General features: G+C 47.1%; 1 protein-coding gene across 4 annotated transcripts in view; it reads right to left on the reverse strand.

The window, feature by feature from the left end:
- Positions 1–21,249, reverse strand: part of WSCD2 (WSC domain containing 2) — a 129,982-nt gene that overhangs the window by 30,098 nt on the left and 78,635 nt on the right. For 3 of the 4 annotated variants that reach the window (XM_021675537.2, XM_021675539.2, XM_021675538.2), the window contains exons 4-6: positions 20,424–20,608; positions 7,076–7,197; positions 3,019–3,193 (exon numbers count right to left, since the gene is read on the reverse strand). In XM_021675537.2, coding sequence (XP_021531212.2) covers positions 3,019–3,193; positions 7,076–7,197; positions 20,424–20,608 — 482 coding nt within the window. The remainder of the gene's footprint in view (positions 1–3,018; positions 3,194–7,075; positions 7,198–20,423; positions 20,609–21,249) is intronic. The other variant, XM_021675540.2, reaches the window with a different exon arrangement.

Raw genomic sequence — 21,249 nt, forward strand, 5'->3', positions numbered from 1 at the left:
GAGCATATAGGTGTTCACTGGATAATTCTTCCGACCTTTTTGGAGGTTTGATTTTTTTTTTTCTAGAATAAAATATTGGGTTAATAGGTCGTATGGGGCAGACCAGGCTCCTTAATTTCCTCCAAAAACAGAATTCTCTATTCAAATACTTCCTGGAAGGCCAGGGCCAACCCCAAGGTAAAAGCTGTGGTTCTCAGTGCCATAAAGCAAGTTGATTTGGTTCCTAAGCCCCATAAATTAAGCAGATGTTAGAGGCAGTATCATATGCAGTTTTGGAATCAGACTGACCTGGGTTTCCTTCCAGAACTCTCATGGTCTACCTGTGTGACACTCAACAAGGCTTTCACCTCACTAAGCCTCAGTTTCCACACCTATAAAATGGGGCTAATAAACCTTACAGGATTATGTGGGATAATGAGTGTGAATTATTCACAGTGTATTTTGAGAAGCTAGGGTGGAGAGTGCAGTCTTGGGACCTCGATTGCCTGGGTTTGAATCCATATACAGCCCTGTCTGAGCTGTGTGACTCTGGCCAAGTTGCTCAGCCTCCCTGTGCCAAGTTACCTCATTTGTAAAATGGTAATAACACTGCTTATGCAACTGGACTGTTTGGATGATTAGATGATTTAACGCAGGTAAAAGACTTGACAGAGCCTGGCACAGAGCAAGTGTTCAATGATTATTTAGTTCCCATAAGGGGCATCAGTGCTGAGCACACAGTAGGTGCTCAATAAATGGCAGCCCTGGTGGGCCAGGCTCTTGGCAGGCTGATGAGCCACATAACTGTCAAACCTCCCCAGTGTGTAGAAACTGCAAGAGTGACATGGAAAAATGCAAGCCCTAGTAATGGCCTGGGGGTAGGGCACTGAGAATGAGCAAGCTCATCAATTAGGGAATCGTTATCTGCTGTTGAAAAGGCTCCAGTGTCTGTTCTGGCCACCTCAAAGCCATTCATGATCACAGAGTAATTAATCTGTGTATGACTTTCCCCTGCAGGCTGAGGCAGCACAGCTCTGCACAGACTAACCAACACTTTTCTGAAAGCTAACAAAGATCCATCCTTCCCCATCCGACTGTAAATAGAGCCAAGAGCCACATGCTCACTAGGCTCTTAGAAGGACTTTAGCTACCATACAAACAGCCACAGTGGATCACTACTGGTACCCCATCTGTCAAACAGGGACAGGCTATTGGTGAGGCTGCCACTAGCTCTTACAGAACTTTTGTGCAGATCAGAAAAAGGTGCCCACTCCTTCCTCTGGACAGATGTTCTGCCATCCAGGGCACACGGCATGTGGCTAGCTTTCAGGAACCACTTTTTCTGTAGACTGTGCCAGTGCAGTGCTCAACCTGCTCAACCACATATGGCAGCTTGGTGACTGGGAAATGGCGAGGAGGACGTCTAGCCCAATGGTGTTTTCTTGGCTTTCCAGACTGTGGGGAGTGTCACCGGAGCATGGGCAAAGGTTTCTAGCAGGGGCTTTGGAGTCAGACACCTGAAAACAAATTGCTTTTGTAGACGTATAATTGTGGCCAGTTCCCAGTCTCTCTGAATCTTAGTTCTGTCATCTGTAAAGTGGGGATGATGCTGCCCTGATCATAGGTTTACTGTGGATTTCACATCGCTAAATGAGATGAGGCTTGGCATAAGGACTGGTACATAGTAGACAGCCAATATATTCAGACATTGGGGTGATCCTTCAGGGACTTCCTTTGGGCTGAGTGTCCTGGCAAGGGATGCCCCCAATCCCCACCCAAGTGCCACCCACCCTTCATGATACCTTGTCAAGAGAAACGGTTTTTATTGGGAAAGTTTATAAACACTATGACTTAAGGTAAGCTCCTCAACTGTTCTGAGTCTCAATCCCACCCCCTCACGGTAAAGAGGGCATAATGACTGTTTCCAACTTATAGAGAGTTGAGGGGATTCAATGAAAAAATGCATATGAAGGATGCAACATTGAGTCTGGCACAGAGTAAGACCAGACCTTGAGAAACCCCAAGTGTTGCTGCCTGCTCCTCTTCCTCCTTCTCATCACCATCATCAGCACTATCAGCATCACTATTATCACTATCATCACCATTATCATAATCATCACCATCATCCTCATCACCATCATCATAATCATTATCATTATCATCATCATCACTACCATAATTATCACCATCATCATCATCACCATCATCACCATCTTCATAATCATTATCATCATCACCATCATCATCATCACCATCATCGTAATCATTATCACCATGACCATCATCATCATCATCATGATCATCACCATCATTATCATGATCATCACCATCATTATCATTATCATCACCATCATCATCATCACCATTATCATCATCACCATCATCATTATCATCATCACCATCATCATCATCATCATCACCATTATCATCATCACCATCATCATTATCATCATCATCACCATCATCATCATCATCACCACCATCATTATCATCATGTCTGATAGCCCCAAGAGACAGAAGAGGAGATAACAGTAAGTGTGCATTCCACTAGCTAAGGAAGAAGACTAGAAGTGGAAAGGGTGAGTGAGACAGAGAGAAGAAGGGAGAGAAAGAAGAACTTATAGATAAATTTACAACATCTTAGCATTGGAAGGAATCTTGGAGGCCAACAGTCTACAGCTTCATTTTATAGATGGAAAAACGGAGGCTTGGGAAGGGGAAATGACTTGTCCAGGATCTGCGTTGCAGCCAGTGGGAGGCTCAGTCTCTCTTCTCATTCAGTCTCACTACAGGAGCCACCAAGGATCCTCAGTGATGAGGGATAGAGATGGGTCATCAGAACCCTCCCCACCCTGGGCACTCCTGTTGCCTATCCAGGAACTCTAAGCCTGGTGGAGCTCACCAGCCCTGCCCTCTGCCCTCTGGCTTGCATGGTTCTCTCCTTGCTGTGGGCTGTGTGGGATGGACTGGTGGGGACACGTCTGGGAGGGAAGCCATGGGGAGTGCATCTGGGGTCCACTGGGGAAGGGCCTGGCTCACCTTGGACTTGTGTCTGGTACACAATGAAGTAACTAGAAGTCCCGCAGCTCTCAAACTCCTCTGCGCTGCACTTCTGGGCACAGAGCTGCTCATCCTCTCTGTCATGGAGGGGGAATCGGGTGGTGGGAAACCCACAGTGGCAGGCGTTGCCTGCAAGAGCTGCCAGCGGGTACTCCTGCGGATGGAGTGGGAGAAGAAGAGGAAGAGAGTTGCTAAATTCCTTGACAGCTTCAGACTCCAAATGGAGAACAGGATTTGCATTCCAACCACTGCCTTCTCTGTCACTCTCCCTCAACTTGAGAGTCCCCAAATTCCATCCCCGAACCCTGCTTTTATGATTTTGCCCCATCTGTGCACCTTCTGTACTATTGTTTACTTATTTGTTTCCTTTAAGTCGATTCACATTTTGTAACCTAAATTTCAAAGGATACTTTATATTGCTACCACAAATAGTAGTTGTGGACAAGTAGCACTTCCATACATCTCCATACTGTAAATGCACGTACTATAGAAACAAAGCAAGTGATGAAATTCTACCTAGGCACTCTGGCCAGCCAAGACTCTGAGCCTGGTGTTGGTTCCATTTTTCCTGCATAGAGAGTAGTTGAGGGTGAGAGGTGTTGATGCTTAAACACTGAGATGAAGCTTTCTCCTGGAAGAATTGAAAGAGAACTGAAAAAGAAATCCCTTTCTCATGGTCATGCGATACACCACAGTAAATGCCCCCTTGGTGAGATGGTGATATGGGACCCATGCTTTGGGAAAAGCTGTCTGAGTCTGCTCTTTTAAGCCAAAGGAGATACTGATACCTCTGTGTAACCAAAGTCTTTGTTGGGAGAGCCGTTTCTGATTGCTTTATTTGTTCTATTGAACAGCTAAGTGGGGGCAGGATGGACCTGAGATCTGGTGGGCAAGGGTCTGCCTTTTGCCCAATTTGCTTGTAAACTGGACCTACCACCCGAGTTCTCCCTGGTAGCTGGTCCAGGACTAATCTGGTGGCAAACCAGGGTCACACCTGCGTGGCTGGATCCAGCCAGCTTTGTCATGGTAGCTTTGGTTTCTTTCCTAAAAGGTGTTAAATAGGAACTGCGGTGCCCAGCTGAAGAGCAGAAGTGCTGATGTGCTGGAGGGTCAGCTTGGGCCATGACTGATGACATTTTCTAACTAGTAAGAATGCTGCAGCCTCCTCTGACACCCTAAACCTCAGACCCTCTATCACTTGACACAAGCAGCTCTGTATCCTGGTCCACTTGATCCCCTTAATTTCTCTCCTTTGCCTCCTAAGGAGATCAGAGAAAATAGGAAGAGGGAGGTTTGCAGGAGGACTTCTTGTTCACACATACACACCCTCACTTCTCTGCAGTCCTGTGTACAGTCTATCACTTTGCTGCACCAGTTTGCCTCATGATCTCCCTGTTCCACCCCTGCTTGTCCCCCAACTTCCAGGGGATCTATAGGTTCCCCCAGGGCCCTCTGGAAGTGAGGGACTGCAGTGTGGGTGGAGGGATTCCTGCTAAGGGGAGAGAGCTGGACCAAATAATAGCCAAGCCTCCTTTAATCTCACAAACGTCACCTCCCATCTTCCAGGATGCCTTAATATATATATATATACACACACACACACACACACATATATATATATATAAAAATTTATTTATTTTACTTTATGTGCATACTATATCTGGCATTTCTCCCCATGTTATCCCTCGCCACCCTCCCCACCCCCCGCTGTCTCTCTCCTACCCCCCCAACTGCCCCCAGTGTGTGATGCTCCTCTCCCAGAGACCCAGCAATCCCATTACTGGGTATATACCCGAAGAACTATAAATCGTTCTACTATAAAGACACATGCACATGTATGTTCATTGCAGCCCTGTGTACAATAGCAAAGGCCTGGAACCAGGATGCCTTTTAGGAGCACAGCAAGCCCTTAAGAAAAACTTGGTGATTTGAGGTCACCTAGTCTTCTCGAATGGCTCTGGGAAGCCTCTCTGGTGGGGTCACCAGGGTGGCTCAGAAGTTTAAGAGCTTGAATTTGGAGTCAGTCCCCAGTGTGACCTCCAGCTCTGCCACTCACTTGTGCTGAGAACTTAGGCAAATGACTTCACCTGTGTGAGTCTTGGTTTTCTCATCTGTGAAATGAGACTGAAAATGTCAAACTCATAGGCTTGGCCTGAGAAGTAAACTGTGTGATCCATGGTGCACAGGGCTGCATGGAGGATGTTCTCTCAGCAAGCAGCCACTGCTGTGATGCTGCAGCCTTTCAGATTTCCAGAGAATTGCTTCATGCCTTAGCAGCCCAATGCATGAAGAGAAATAGCCAAGCAGGATGACTCAAAGCAGATGGGGCATCGAGGACTCGGTGTGGTCTGAGCACCCAGGAGGTGCCACAATGCAGATGCCCAGTGAATTCCTGCATCCTTGAGGACAGAGATTGTGTCTTGTTACTTTGCATCCCCAGCACTAAGCAGGAGTCCTGACACACAGTAGGATCTTATTAAATATTTGCAGATTTGGTGTGATGGTGATACAGGACCCATGCTTTGGGAAAAGCTTTCTGAGTTTGTTCTTTTAAGCCAAAGGAGATACTGATACCTCTGTGTACCCAGAGTCTTTGTTGGTAGATGTGTTTCTGATTGCTTTATTTGTTCTAATGAACAGCTAAGTAGGGGCAGGCTGGACCTGAGATCTGGTGGGCAAGGGTCTGGCTTTTGCCCATGTTGCTTCTAAACTGAACCCACCACCTCTAGTTCTCCCTGGTAGCTGGTCCAGGACTAACCTCATGGCAAACCAGGGTCACACTGGTGTGGCTGGATCCACTGGCCAGTGATCTGTGTAACTCGATTCACTGAGTCTGAGAATAGATTCAGACAGATTTCCCCAAAGCATGGGTCCCATATCACCATCACACCAAGGGGGGCATTTTCTGTGGTGTATTGCATGACCGTGAGAAAGGGATTTCTTTTTTAAGTCTTGCAGGAGAAAGCTTCATCTCAGTGTTTAAGCATTTTTACCTCTCTACCCTCAGCTACTCTCTAGAAGGAATGAAATGCTCAACCATCTTTTTGTGGTGGAGGAGGGATGGTTCTCCTCTGGGCACTGTAGTAATTAGATCATTTTGAGAAAAAGCTGGAGCTCCTTGGACATCACTGAGTGCTGGTTATGTGCCCAGTTCTGTGCTGGGGGTATTGAAGCAAGGTACAGCCCCTACCCTCCAGGAGTTCACAGTCTGGCTAGGGAAGAAGCATAAACAGTCAGACATCTAGCATCTTATGCCAAAAAAAAGATCATCCAGCCCAATTGCTATCCAGTGCCCAAAGCTCTGGATGATGCCTCTGCTCGCACACCTCCAGCAATGGGGACCTCCCTCTGCCCCAATGTGGGGCTGTCCTTACCTTTACCTGGCATTTTTTTTTAATGCTTCTAGGCCCAGTTCAAATGTCACCACCTGATATGGTTTGGCTGTGTCCCCATCCAAATCTCAGCTTGAATTGTAGCTCCCATACTCCCCATGGGAGGGACCTGGTGGGAGGTAACTGAATCATGGAGGTGTGTTTTCCCATGTTGTTCTCATGATAGTGAATAAGTTTCACGAGATCTGATGTCTTTAAAAAGGGCAGTTCCCTTGCACATGCTTTCTTGCCTGCCGCCATGTAAGATGTGCCTTTGCTCCTCCTTTGGCTTCACCATGATTGAGAGGCCTCCTCAGCCATGTGAAACTGTGAGGGCATTAAACGTCTTTTTTTTTAAAAAAATAAATTACCCAATCTGGGGTATTTCTTCATAGCAGTATGAAAATGGACTAATACACACTCATTCCTAAGTATTCCTCAGTATTAAAACTCAATTCCTCAAAGGCAGGAAACTCTATTCTGTGCAGCTCCAACCCCTCAGGTCCACATGAAACAGTCACATCCCTCTCCCATGTCATAGACCCCAGTCAACGACTGCATCTGTCCTGACTGAGCTGTTGCATCTCCAGCCAAGCATGTGGTTCCTTCAGCTGTCCTGCACCATCCCCTCCTCCTGAGTTCTGTGGTCCCCACCTTGGGCTCACCTTCTCTGTGCAGAAGTCCACGCACTTGTCCACGGACATGTTCAGCATGGCAGCTGTCACGGGTAAGGCCAGGGAAAGGTTGTCAGGCCTGCGAAAGCAGCCCCGGAACACTGCACTTCCATCTGAAGAGCCAGAGAGAAGAGGACCAGTCAGATACACAAGGAGTCATATCTGGTGTGGAAAACTACCTTCTGAAGAAAGCCCAGAGAAGGCAAGAGTCTGGCCCCAGGTCACAGAGTGAGTCAAAGCAGAGATAGAAAGAGTGGCCATGTTTTCTGTTCTTGAACATGTCTGCTCATAGTCAATGAGCTTGATACATCAAAGAATGTTCTCCTCCTGGCCCCTTTGTCAACAGCCCAGGTCGCTGAGATGAGGTTCTTCCTGGGTCATGCTATCCCCCTTTTTTAGTCAGACTCCCATGCCTTACTTCCTCATCCCCAACCATGGCAATGCCCCATCCAGAGAAATGATTAAGTGCATGGAGAATTGTTGTAATCTCATCAGGACTGAGTGTTTGAGGACTAAGGGAAGCAAGGGGTCCGGGGCTGTCTTGTCGTTACTCACTACTACCAGGGTTCTCCTCTCCCTCTTACTGCCCTGGGCTTTAGGGGAAAAGTCTTGAGCCTCAGAAGTCCCTATCTACCCAGTATTGAGCACCATGACAAGCTGCAAGGGACTGACATGTCAGAGGGACTCCCTTTAAGAAACTTTAACCCAGAAATAGTGCAGCTACACAATAAAAAATTTGGAGCCCGCTGTCAAATCTTCAATAGAAGTCATCCCTTAAGAAAATATTCAGAGATGCTATCTTAGGCTGGGGCCGCTGAAGCAGAGCCTGAGACAAATGTTTTATTGAAGGCGTGCTCTCAGATAAAGAAATCGGAGAGGCAGGACCTGACAGAGCTAACTGAGGATGTGACCTCAGCTGGGTCCCACCTCCATCCTGGTCTCACAGTGGGAATCAGGAGGGTGCTCTGGATGGGAAACTGCACTGCAGAGCTGGCTCCACCTTACGGAAAGGAGGCTGGCTTGCATTGGCCTTGTCCATCCTAGCCTCCAAGGTCAGTCAGCTTTTAGCTGTGGGCTGTCCCCCAGGGTGGGGCATAACTTCCTGGGAAGGGCCCCTTGCTCCTGATGGGTCCAAGGCTATTTTTCAGAGAAGGGGGCCGATGTGAGCCATTGATTGCCACCAACAGTCACCACAGCAAAGAGGACTCCAGTGGGCGCCTATAGCATCCACTGCAGATGTACAAAAAGGTTTATCAATGAGGATGTTCACTGCAGCATTTTAAAAATTAACAAGCGAAGGAGTAGAAACAACCTAGGTGTCCAGCAATGAGATAATTGGGCTAGGAATGTCTGGAATGACAGCACACAATGGAATTGTATTGAAAGTGGAATTCCATTGAAAGAAATGGTGTTAAAGGATATTTTGGCCAGATGAAAATGTTTTTAAGATATGAAGTTAAATAAAAACAAATATAAAATTCTACATTATAAAATACCAATTTTGTAAAAAAAAAATAATCTCTAGAGATTATACCAGCATGTTAATGACCGTGATGTCCCTGGACAGTAGGTGTGATGGATAAATGTTATGTGTCAATTTAGCTAGGTCATGGTGCCAAGTTGTTTGGTGAAATATTGGTCTAGATGTTGCTCTGAAGGTATTTTATAGACGTGATTGACATCTATCATTAGTTGAACTTAAGTAGAGGAAATTACCCTTGATAATGTGCGTGAGCCTTGTCCAATCAGTTGAGGGCCTTAAAAGCAATCCTAAGGCTTCCTGGAGAAGAAGGAATTCCATCTCAGGACCGCAGCATTAACTCCTGCCTGAGTTTCCAGTCTGCTGGCCCGCCATACGAATTTCGGACTTGCCAGCTCCCACAATTGCGTGAGCCAGTTTCCTTAAAATAAATGTCTCAGTATATCTATTCACATATCCTATTGGTTTCAATCCTATTTCTTCTGTTTCCCTGGAGAACTCTGACCAGTCCAGGAGGAATATAGGTAATTTTTATTTCCATCTCTTTGTAAAACTCTTTTCTTTTTTCTACAATGAATATGTATTTTATGTAATAAAGACAAATTTTAAAAAGTGAAGCCAAGGCAGGGAGATTGCTTGAGGCCAGGTGTTCAAGACCAACCTGGCCAACACAGTGAGACTCCATCTTTATTAAAACAATTTTTTAAGTGGCCACTGTTAAATCTTTTGAAAGGCTTGTGATATACATTTAAAATTGGATTCAGTTATTTCTCGAAGTCTGAGTTGTAGATTCCCTTCCAGAAGCATAGCCATCCACATGAAACAAAGGGCACTGCTAACACGGAGTGATCAAAACCACCAGCCCAAGAACAGGCCCCATTTACTGAGTTCCTATTATGTATCATCTGCTCTGCTGAGCACTTCAGAAACATCAGCTCATGTCACCTTCTTGAAAATCCCGCAAGGTTCATCGTAAACTCTCATTTTACAGATGAGAGAAACAGGGCTTCGAGAGAAGATGTTGCAAGACAAATCTAAGGACCTAATCATTTGCAGAAACTTACTGAGGCTCATCTCAGAATCAAAATATTAGCTAGCCCTTGGAAGAAAGCAAAGCAAGTTGCAAAAACCATATGTCTCTCTCTATAGCGGTGTTTGGGTCTATCTGGAGTATAAAAGCACTTTTTAGCATACACATATATATTTATATTTATGCACAGAGAAGAGGATATGAAATAACTCCCTGAGCAGAAGGGTGGGGGGAGGGTGTTTATGAATGATAATTTTTTATTTTAGCTACCAAAGGCACCGTAGTGATTCTACCACATGGCGCCTGGTAACCTGAAGTTGCTCGTTGCAGTGGCAAGCCAAGAAAACTAAGAGGACATTAGGAATTTGGTTAAGTGGCTGATTTCCAGGGCATGCCCCAGACTCCTGCTATTTTAGCTTTCTGGGTCTCTGGCTTTATCCTGGTGAGACAAATGACAGTGGTAGTGGTGACAGTGCCAGGGTGCTGCTGATCTGCTGCATGGTCCCTCCAGACCTCAGTGTCCCCACATATAAATGAGGACTAGGAGTTAGACTATGCAGTGACTCTCTTGCCTACTACCCTGGGAACATGCCAAGAAGTGTGGGAACACTTTTGATGGCTCCAGTGGTTTGAGGCCACTGGCACTTGAAGGGCTGAGGGCAGAAATGTGCATGCCTGTTTTGTATAGGACAGCCCTTCACCACCTAAACAAGCACGTGGCACATCCCAAATGCTACTAGTGCCCTGTAGAGAAACATTGGACACTCTTCCATCTTGTGGCCTGGGGTGCTGAGAGGGATGCCCTGTAAGATCACCCAGAGGATGATGTTCATAGAATGTGCCATACAAGGTGAGGGGAGGGAGGGAAGTGGAGATGTATACACACACGTATGTATATGTGTGTGTGTGTGTGTGTGTGTGTGTGAGACACCAAGTTTTGCTTTGTCACTCAGGCTGGAGTGCAGTGGTGCGATCTTGGCTCACTGCAACCTGCAGCTCCTGGGTTTAAGTGATTCTCCTGCCTTAGCCTTCTGAGTAGCTAGGATTATAGGTGTGCACCACCACACCCAGCTAATTTTTGTATTTTTAGCAGAGACGGGTTTTCACCATGTTGGCCAGGCTGGTCTGGAATTCCTGACCTCAAGTGATCTGCTTGCCTTAGTCTCCCAAAGTGCTAGGATTACAGGCATGAGCCAATACACCCTCCTGGGAGATGAGCCTTTGAGCTAAAGATTTATGGTAATGAGGCAGGAAGCCCCAAGCACTGTGGATGAACCCTCACTTAACTAGAAAACACAGTTAGCCGGATGCTAACTCAGGTCACTGGGCAATGAGATCCTGCTTTCCCTCTCTCTCTTTCCACTCCACTTGCGTTTACTGAGTTCCTGCTGATGCCGGGCTCCATGCTGGGAACTCTGGGTCCATTCAGTCTTCACAGCAGCCATAGGCAGTAGATGCTATGGGTACCTCCATCTCACAGATGAAAACTGAGGTGGCTCGGGAAGGCTTGCTGGCTTCCAGTGTTACAGAGCTGGCAAACAGCAGAGTGAGATCGAAGCCAGGTTTTCTGTCTCCAAAGCCTGTGCTTCTTCCAATAATAATGATACCATTATGAATAGATGCTTATATTACTATAATGTTGGCCAGGTGCAGTGGCTCACACCTGTAATCCCAACACTTTAAGAGGCCAAGGCAGGAGGATCCCTTGAGCCCAGGAATTTGAGACCAGCCTGAGCAATATAGCGAGACCCCATCACTACAAATAATTTTTTTAAAAAATTGGCTATGTGTGGTGGCACATGCCTGTAGTCCCAGCTACTTAGGCTGATATGGAAGAGTTGCTTGAGCCTAGGCAGTTGAGGCTGCAGTGAGCCATGATCATGCCACCACACTCTAGCCGGTTGACAGAGTGAGATCTTGTCTTAAAAAAATTATTTAATATTGTGATCATTATTGCTACCACGTACTGATTGTCTGGTATGTGTTGGAAAGTAGACTGAGCTGTTCACACACGTGGTCTCAATGAACTCTCCCATTCATCCTGGTCATATGGGGCTTCCCATTTTTACAGATGAGGAAACTCAAGGCTTAGAGGACTGAACCTGCTTGATGCAGGTCACCCAGTTTGCAAAAGTCAGTCTGATATCTTTGATATTTAGCAAGTGCTAGGCTTTGTGTAAATGCTTGATATATCTTATGCGATGGAACCCTCCTAACCCTTAGCTAGAAGATCTTATTCTCTCCATTATAAAGAAGAGAAAACAGGTGCAGAGGGGCAATTGACTTGCCCAAGGCCATACAGCTGACAAGTGGCAGTGTCTGGATTCCAACCTAGGAATGTCTGAATTCCAAGTCTGCACTCTCCTGGGCTGTCCCTTTTTAAAAAGCCATCCCTGGCTTTAGCATTTCACAACAGTGGGACATTGATTTTCTCTCTCCCACCCTTCATGTCCACTCTGCTTTTGACCACAGATCATTCAGAAAGTCAGGGCTGTCACTCTGAGGTCACCTGACACTGGAGTCTGATTCTTCTTTAAGCATCCTCAGATGATCAGATCTTGACCCTGGGTCTCTAGAACCAACTTCACATTGTTAACCTGCCTCTTCCCCACCAGAATCCTATTTGAGGGACCATAATGAAATCCCTCCTGGGTCATAAGCTGGAGCTGAGGGTTGCTACAGGTAGTATTTTGAGGGTTGGGGCCAACAGAGGCCCCTTTGGGGCTAGGGCAGTCCTGGGTACCCTTGTAGGGATCCCAAGCCCACCAGCTCTTATCCTGTAATGTGGGTCCTTTCTTGAGTCCCACCTCAACACCCTGGTGGGGTCTGAGGCCCCAAACACAGCACTGTTGGGAAGACACAATCGTGTCTGAAGAGGTGAGTGGTGTTTGGGCATGTGGGTGTGGATGTGTCTGTCTGTGCTTTAATAGGAGGCAGGAGAGGCTGTGTGAGGGCAGTTGTGGGTCTGGCTGCAGTGAGATTGGGCAGTGGGACGTGACCCTGAATGTGTGTCTGTTGCTGTGCACACAGTGCTCATCTGTGTATGAGAGGGTGTGAGTGATGATGTGTGCATCTCGTGTGTATGTGTGGCTGTGTTCATGCCAGTGTGAGTGCAGATCCACCTATCTGGGCATGTGGATGCCGAGCTCTGAGAATGCAAATGTGACCCTGTGGACCATGTTCATTTACACATAGTGGGTCTGTCTATGGGGGAACATAGGAGTCTGTGGCCCTCTGCATTAGACTGTGCGCTTCTATCGATAACTGGTGTGGTTGTGCATCAAATCAACCTCTAGGAGGGTGATCTTACCATAAGGTGTTTGTGCACGTGGAGACAATAACCCTAGGGGCTCTCTCTGGGTTGCCTGGCAACCAGCTGGCTGGGAGGAGGGCTCCTTTTCTCCTAGTAGAGGATGAGGCTGGGCTTCAGCCATCTCATGAGCCCGACTCAATGCCACCAGGTGTTTGACATTTCCCAACCATCCCCCACAACAGCCGGTACCTAGGTTCAGATAAAAAAACATTTATTTCCCCAGTGCAAGGGGAAATGCACCATAAGAAGAGAGAGCAACTGGGTGGGCAGGTCCCTCTGATGGAGTCTCAGGGCCTGTGGGTGGCACACATGCGTCTTCCTTTAGGCTTCCTTGACCAAATGCTCTGCCCTCTCCCCTGCCCCCAAGCTGGGCACCCATCATATTTGGGCTCAGTCCCCTGATGGGTCACATTAGCCTGCATCTTCAGTTGAGCTTCAGGAGACCCACCCTCACCCAGAGCCCCAGGAGAGGTCTTCTATCCTGGTACCACATCAGAGGGCCATGACACGTCCCTAGACTGACAGGCTCAGGATGAGTCATCCTGGCTGAGAAACAGAAAACTTAGCGACTAGGAAACAGGAGTTCGAATCCTGACTCTGTTAAAATGGGGAGCTTTCCTTCACATGGTACCCACTGGCACCTCCACCCTACCTTGTCTTTGACCATGGGCAAGTTTCCTCTCATTTCAAAGCCTCAATGTTCTCATCTCTAAAATGGGGGTATAAATACTGGGTAGATCATTCAGAGATGGACATGAATGAACTTTGTGAGCTGCAGGTAGTAGAGACGGGGCAGTCAAAGGTCTATCTCCTTGCCAGCCATCCTTAGACTGAAAAAAGGAGGAGAGCCATGTGGAATCCCTAGGCTGGCATTTCTCCATGTGCTTTCTTCCAGCCTGCCTAGATATTAGGAGGCCAGAGTAGGAAGAGGAAGGAAGTCTTTGTAGATCCAGCTCTGCAGAGACTGGTTTCCCTTTGACATTTAAGCACCTGCTAATGAGTCTCTGACTCTCCCAGATTAGAGAGGAGGGTTAAACGGAATGCTCTGAATACCAAATAAGATGAGATTTTTAGAGGGCTTAACAGACCAGAGATGGATTAGAAACTACTGCTATGCACCTCTTTGGGTAAGATGTGTTCTGGGGGTGCGGTTAGGAGGATAACAGTCTGGGAAGTCAGTTCCAGGAGCATTTAATCTCCTGGGTGGAAGGTATTCCTGAAGTCTGGCCTATTTTACTTTGTGAGGAGACTGCGTGAAGTCACAGAGGGCTTCCTGATGTCTGGTGGATAGGTTGGAGAACCTTCCAAGCCATCAAGACAATGGTTTAGCTCGACACCCAGGGACCTGGGGAGCACTTTGGAGGCCGTCTCTCTCTGCAGGTGGCTCTCCACTGTCTTGGTGATCTCGACACAGAATATACACGGTAGCCAAGACATTTAATCTCCCCACTTGCCTCATTTCCTCCATCTGTAATATGGGTCACCTCGCCCCACCCCGCCCTTCAGTGGGCGAGAGACTCTTTTATTTCTCATGTCTGAAAATGAAAGGGAAGTGGCCAGGGAATCCCTTTGCTTCCCTGACACACTCCTGTGGTATAAAGAATTCTGGATTTCCAAAGCAGTGAAAAGATGCCTTCTTGTTTGCAAAAGGCTCTGGTGTAATAGTGTCTTCCTAATAACCAACCCTTCCTAAATAATAACAGTGATGGCAATAGAAACAGCTGTTTACTCTATGTCATTAGTGCTAAGTGTGTTGTGCATATTCTATCTCAATTAATCCTCACAGCAACCTATGAGGTGGACAATACTATTACCCTGTTTTATAGGCAGAGACCCTGAAACCTGACAAGATTCAAGTACTTTTCCAGGTCACACAGTTAGTAGGGAGTAGAGCTGGGATTTGACCCCAATCTTGTTTGACATCACATCCTAGTTTCCCATCTCTTTACCATCCTGAAGGTCTGTCAAATTTTAACAAGTTGGGCTCCAGAGACCCCCATGCCAGATACCTGAATTTTCCAGAAATCCTCCCAGGCCTCATAGTGGGAGTCCAAGGATTGCAAAAGCCCATGCCCCACATTCTGACAATGCCAGCTCTGCATTGCCAGGCTAGCTGGGATGGTACATGACCTCAGCAGCTTGGGCTTTTTACTAGCAAGAAGCAAGCAGAGCAACTGTTCATCAACTCCCTTTGCTGGGGGCAGATGAAGAACAGCCTGGAACCAGCTGCAAGTGTCTCTGAAGTCCTATCATGTCTTTGTGCTGGAGCTTCACAAAAATGAGGTAAATGTCACCAGGCATCAGCTTAGAGGCAGCTGTGGAAGAGTTCTCCTTGGTTTGAAAGAAGCCACCACCCCCTGGGTAATTAGGCCAAGCTCCACTGCATTAAAGATGCTGGTGAGGGGGAAAGGCAGTGAGCTGGAAGCTGTTAACAGCTACCTAGCTACCTATAATCAGAGAGAGATTGAATTACACAAAGCGCCTAACTGTCCAAAGAGAATTTAAACCAGCTATTTTTAGACATTACCAAAGGCTCTTGTGGGCTGTTGGAAATTCAAATCGCTTGAATTGGGTGTTTCTTGGAGTAAACTGGGGAGCTTCCATTAGGAAGAAGCTAATCTGTAACAGGCACTATGCTAGGTGCTTTCTAGACTTTATCTCACTTGGTGGCCACAGAAATTGTGAAAGATTGGGATTGTCTTTATTTTATAGATGAGGCACCTGATGCCTGGAAAGATCAAGTGGCTTGGCCTAAGTCAATACAGCTGTTCAGTGAGAGAGTTGGGACAGAAACACTGTATGCCTGATTCTAAAACCTGCATTGCTCCCATGGTGCTGTCCATGGGAGAGAATTGGTTTGCTCTCCCACATTTGGCTTTCAGGCAAATGGGACTCTTTGCTGATCATCTGAGGGTTCCCCTCAGCAGAAGTAGTTGAAATGGAGTATCAGTGAACATAAAGCAAAGCACTGCACAAAATTCTCCTTCTAACTTTGGGAGACAAAAGATTGCCAGAATTAACAACAGTACACAAAATTCACCATGTAAATTGTGAACCATAAATAAGGTATCTATTTTTTCAGTGATAGTGTAAGCTTCATAATGTCTTCAGCTAGGAAGGAAAAAACAAGAGGAAAAAAGTACAGATCCCTAGGAGAGGCTGGTTTGCCATCAGTGGGGTTTTAGGCAGTGCTAAAGGGTGGTCAGCACCATGGACAGCCACCCATGGGACTGAGGAGCCACGTTCAGCGTATTTCTGATGAACTTTGTAACTCAAATCTTGCAAGAATCTTTCAGGCAAATGAAATTTCTTGCAACAGCCCACAAAGCCATAATGTTCTCAAATCACCAGCAGGTCTCTACCCCTGGGAGGAGAGCTACGCTTGCCGACACATTTAGCAAACTGCTGTGAAAAATGTAATCTGACCAAGAAGGAAGTCCATTTCTCAGTTCTTTTGTAACGGGGGCAAAGAGTCCACGTGCCTGAGAGTCTGTGTCAAGGCAGAATAGCAGGGTGCCTGCAGACATTTGCTCTTCTAACCTTTTAATGCTCTCACTATTATGGGAGCATTCCATTACCTCAGAAACACGTAGGCTGGCACCCTGTGCGAGGCAGATGCCCCACCAGAGTGGTGCTTGGGAGATAATAAGCTTCCTTTAGATCTCTCCAGTCATTAAGAGTTCTGTGCCACTGCTCAGGAAAACACAATTAGGACACAGTGTTAATACCAACTAACAACTCTACAAATGAAATCTGGTTTCCACCATAGCTGTTTGCTGGAGCGTTCACTCATTTCTCTTGCCTGATGTAATACATGCCAGAGTTGTGTGCCAGTGACTTGGAAGACATCCCTTTCTGACTTATTTGTGTACAAAGCAAATCCTAGGCACAGTCCTAGGAAATCGAAGGTACCACTGAGTCAGAGAAGAGACATTGCAGAATTCATATTGCCTAGAGTCTGGAAACAGGATGGAAGGAGGGATCAGGGGACAGGGAAGGAAGGAGATGAGCTGGAGCCAAGGAATTCCCTCCAAAGAGAAAAGATGGGGTTCTGAACCAAATTTCAAGGTCAGGGTGTCTACAACGCTGTAGCAAGTGGGTACCCTAACTGAGATTCAGGGACCTGGGTTCCAGCCCATGCTTAGTCCCTAAGAGGCACAGTAGCCTTGGAAAAATCATGCCTGCCAATCATTTTCTGTAATAGGCAGCCAGCTTTTGTGCACTATTCTCTTTGCCTACTTTCTTTCCCACTCCTTGGTGATTTGTCTTGAATCTGGGTATCCTCCCCTTCACCAGGCAACAACCTATGCATCTTTCAAGGCTCTCATCAAATGTCCCCTCCTTTATCGAGCTGCCCCCTCCTATATGGAGCTTCCCCCAGTGCGGTTTAATTTAGCCATTTCTATTCTTTGAGCCTCAGTTTTTACAAATGTAAAATGCAGACATCAGTGAGAAAGGTGTTTCCAACATAGCATTCAACACATGACCTTTGCTGACTCTGGACTTTTGAGCATGAGTTAGAACACGTGGCTGTCCTTTTCACCTGGAATCCTCTTAGAATGAGATTCAGCTCAAAAGTTGCTCCCTTGGCTCTTGAAGACAGAACCCCCATAGCCCTCTGGGTCTCTGTTCAACCAATCCTACTGGTATCAAGTCTGCACAAAATTATCCTTCTAACACATGGTTGAACCAATCCCATTAGTATCAGGTCTGTTGCCCCATGAGATGGCAAGCTCCCTGAGGTCAGGCATTGTGTTTTACTAACCACTGAGCCTCTCCATACCTCATCAAGTGTTTTGATTCAATGAATGGTCCCAGTGCTCTCTTTGTATACCATGTTGCCAACTGGAATTGAAACATGTCCTCTTGGACATAATACAAAAATTCTATTCTCAGATGGTACAAAGCACCACCCAAATAATTGTGCCACACAGAAGGGGGCAGGTGAGGGGTGCAGTAGCATTCCTGCCTGCAGCGTCCCCCTCCCAGCTTGCTCACGGTCAGCGAAAGTGTTAATTATATAATACAAGGTGATCACATCAGTGTGTGTGTGTGTGTGTGTGTGTGTGAGAGAGAGAGAGAGAGAGAGAGAGAGAGAGAAAGGGGGATAAAGAGGGGGAGGAAAGTGAGGGAGAGAAAGAAGAAGAGAGAGGCGGAGAGAGGGAGGCGGGGCGAGAGGAGAGAAAGATTTTGAGAGAGAGTGTGTCCAGATTATTCAGCCAATCTGAACATTAACCAAAAGGAGGTCTGGCTAGTGTCTGGCTAATGACATACACAATCCAATTCTTGTTATCTATCTCAGCTTCATACACTAGGATGTGTTAGTGGCAGCAGCTTTCTCTCTAAATATCCCTGACTTTAAGGTCATCTCTTCAGATGGTCCAAATGTTGCTATCAAAATAACATAAATATTGACATAAAGGTGAATGAGTATGAAGGTGATAAATCTTCCACCAAGTTAAAAACTCATAACATTAGCAGCCAAATCAGAGACCCACTCTATGGACAGTCTCTGGCCTGTATTTCATGTACTACCTCTGCCCTCTGCCCTCTGCCCCCTGCCCTCCTAGGCCTTCATGTCTGAACTGAGGTGACTATGGGGAGGTGGAAGTTGCAGTCCATTTGGAAAAACCAGCCGGTCTGCAAATTGACAGCATGTTTGACCCTACTGCACAGCAAAGCTTGAATGGAGCTTCAGAAATGTGGGATTTGAGGCCAGGCATGATGGCTTATGCCTGTAACCCCAGCACTTTGAGAGGCTAAGGTGGGTGGATCACAAGGTCAGGAGTTTGAGACCAGCCTAGCCAACATAGTGAAACCCCGTCTCTACTAAAAATACAAAAAATTAGCCAGGTGTGGTGGTGGACACCTGTAATCCCAGCTACTCATGAGGCTGAGGCAGGAGAATTGCTTGAACACAGGATGCAGAGGTTGCAGTGAGCTGAGATCATGCCACTGCACTCCAGCCTGTGTGACAGTGTGAGACTCCATCTCTCAGAGAGAGAGAGAGATGAAATTCTTGTGATAGAGGCCTTGCATTCCAGGTCGCACTCTGCATATATATATATATGTATATATGTATACGTATATGCATATGTATATGTATGTGTGTGTGTGTATATATATATGTGGAGAGAGGGAGAGAGAGAGAGAGAGATAGAGTCAAACACACTCATTGTTTGCTTGAAAATGTGTTCAGTGTTTCAAGCAAACAAACAATGAGTTTCTATAAATGATGAAATTCACATGGAAGAGGCCTTTCTCTGCAAACAGACTAGCTGTTAACTTTCTGCTAAAGCCACCCGGGTGGGCAGGACTACATTCTGGATGAGATCCACAGAGGCTCAAAATGCGGTTTGTGGACCAGCATCCTGGCATACCTGGGAGCTCCTTAAAAATGCGGCATCTCACTGGACCTGCTGAATTAGAATCTGCATTTTTACGAGATCTCCTAGGGGAACTCTGAGGCACACGCAAATCTGGAAGCACTGGCCAGAGGGCTAGAGAAGCAGTTGTGGATTTCTGCTTCTGTCTCTGGACTGCATGGGAGGTCTAACCTCCGGAAAGGTCAGTCCCCCCATCTTTCATCAAGCCCATTAGCTCTTCTCACAGGTCTTAAGGTCATTTGGAATTCGACGATGTGACCTTGGACTGGTTGGGGATAATGAATGACAGTAATGACCTGAAAAGGCTGTAGGGAAGTTAAATAAAATCAGGTCTGTAATTGGCTTAGGACAGTGCCTGGTGTGCAGCAGATTATTGATACATAGTTATTAGCTGTTATTAAACATTCCTCTCCAGTCCCCAGGAGGGGACAATAATGGGACAATGCCCACAGACAAAGAGCCATCTCTGTCCTCTTATTCACCCCCTCCTTCTCTTGGTTTGGAAACTGGAGAGATTTTCCAACAAGACTCAAACCAGAAGCATGAATAAGCCAAGATGAATTCTCTCTTTGAAAGCATCAAAGACTCCGGAGTTGGTTTAAATTCTCTGCTGCTTACAAGCTTTGTGACATTGAGAACTCAGTTTCCTCATCTGTAAAATGGGAATAAGCAAACAATAGTACCTGTGTCAAGGGTCATTGTGAAGATTAGATGTGCTATTCTATATGAGGCATGGAGAAAAGGACAAAGTGTTTGCTATTGTCATTACCATCATCATCACCATTAGAGACAATCTGCTCTGCGAAAATCAGGATGGGAAGGCAAGGCCCAGGCTCCAACTCAGTTTCAGAAGGAGGAAGACTGGTGAGAATGAGTGATGCAACTGGTACCAGAGGCAGCTCAGAGTAGTGGGAGGGAGAGAGAATCACATGCGGGACTATTCAAAGGAGCTGGGGCAGAGGGCTCTGTGAGGGACTGGGAGAGGCGAGGCTGGGGCAGGATGGTGGTGGCCTTGGAGTGATGGGGAGCCATGGAGGGTGCAAGGTGGACATGTGGGACTCTTAACTCTGGTGGGCAAGGACTGCAGCCAAGGGAGGAGCAGCAGAGAGGGGCAGGGCAGACTCACGTACACCTGCGGGCTGACTCCTGGGCCAGCTGCAGCCGGTAGACGGAGAGGTGGTTGGCGCCGCCGCATATGCTGCCTCTCTCACCCTTGCACTCCATGTCGCACTCTGCCTCGCTCACGTTCGCCGCCTGGATCTTGTGGCCACAGTAGCACTCGGCGCCAAACTCCAGCCCGGCATACAGGTAACCCCTGGGGGAGGCTGCTGTCAAGCAGGGTGGCTGCCACCATGGAGACCCCAAGACAAGGAGACTCAATGTGGAGACCTGGGGGATGGGAGGGCTCTGGGGACCAGGAGATCCCACGGGAAATGGGGAGACTGCCGATGGGAGGTAGGGGCAACTGGGAGGACCCCAGGGGACAGGAGAGACCTCAGGGGACAGGAGACCTACCCATTATGGAGACCTGGGAGATGGGGGCTTTCAGGAGACAGGGGGACCCCAAAGAAATGAGATTAGGGAGGTAGCACACAGGAAAATCCTGGAAAGAGGGCAGGGGAGACCCTGAGGTGGGCAGGGAGACTCTCAGATCTGTGAGACAGGCATGCTCCATGGGGCAGGGGGATATGGTTCTGGGATAAGGAGACCCCAAAAGGAGTCAGGGAGGCTACCGAGTTAGCCTTGCAGGGGGGCAATGTGGAGGCAGGAAATCCAGGAAAGAATATAGGTAGGCCCCTAGAGGACAGGGAGACCCAGGGAGGGGACAGGAACACCCAGGGAGGGGACAGGAACACCCAGGGACCATCCACCAGTCTTCATCTCCACCTTTCTACACCTACCCACAAAGACACACCATGTCCATATTCACACTCCTGTACACACCTGCACTTGGTA

This window comes from Aotus nancymaae, unplaced genomic scaffold (genome assembly GCF_030222135.1).
Source record: "Aotus nancymaae isolate 86718 unplaced genomic scaffold, 86718_ANA_hifiasm-v0.15.2.pri h1tg000021l, whole genome shotgun sequence".
In the NCBI taxonomy this organism is placed as follows: Eukaryota; Metazoa; Chordata; class Mammalia; order Primates; family Aotidae; genus Aotus; species Aotus nancymaae.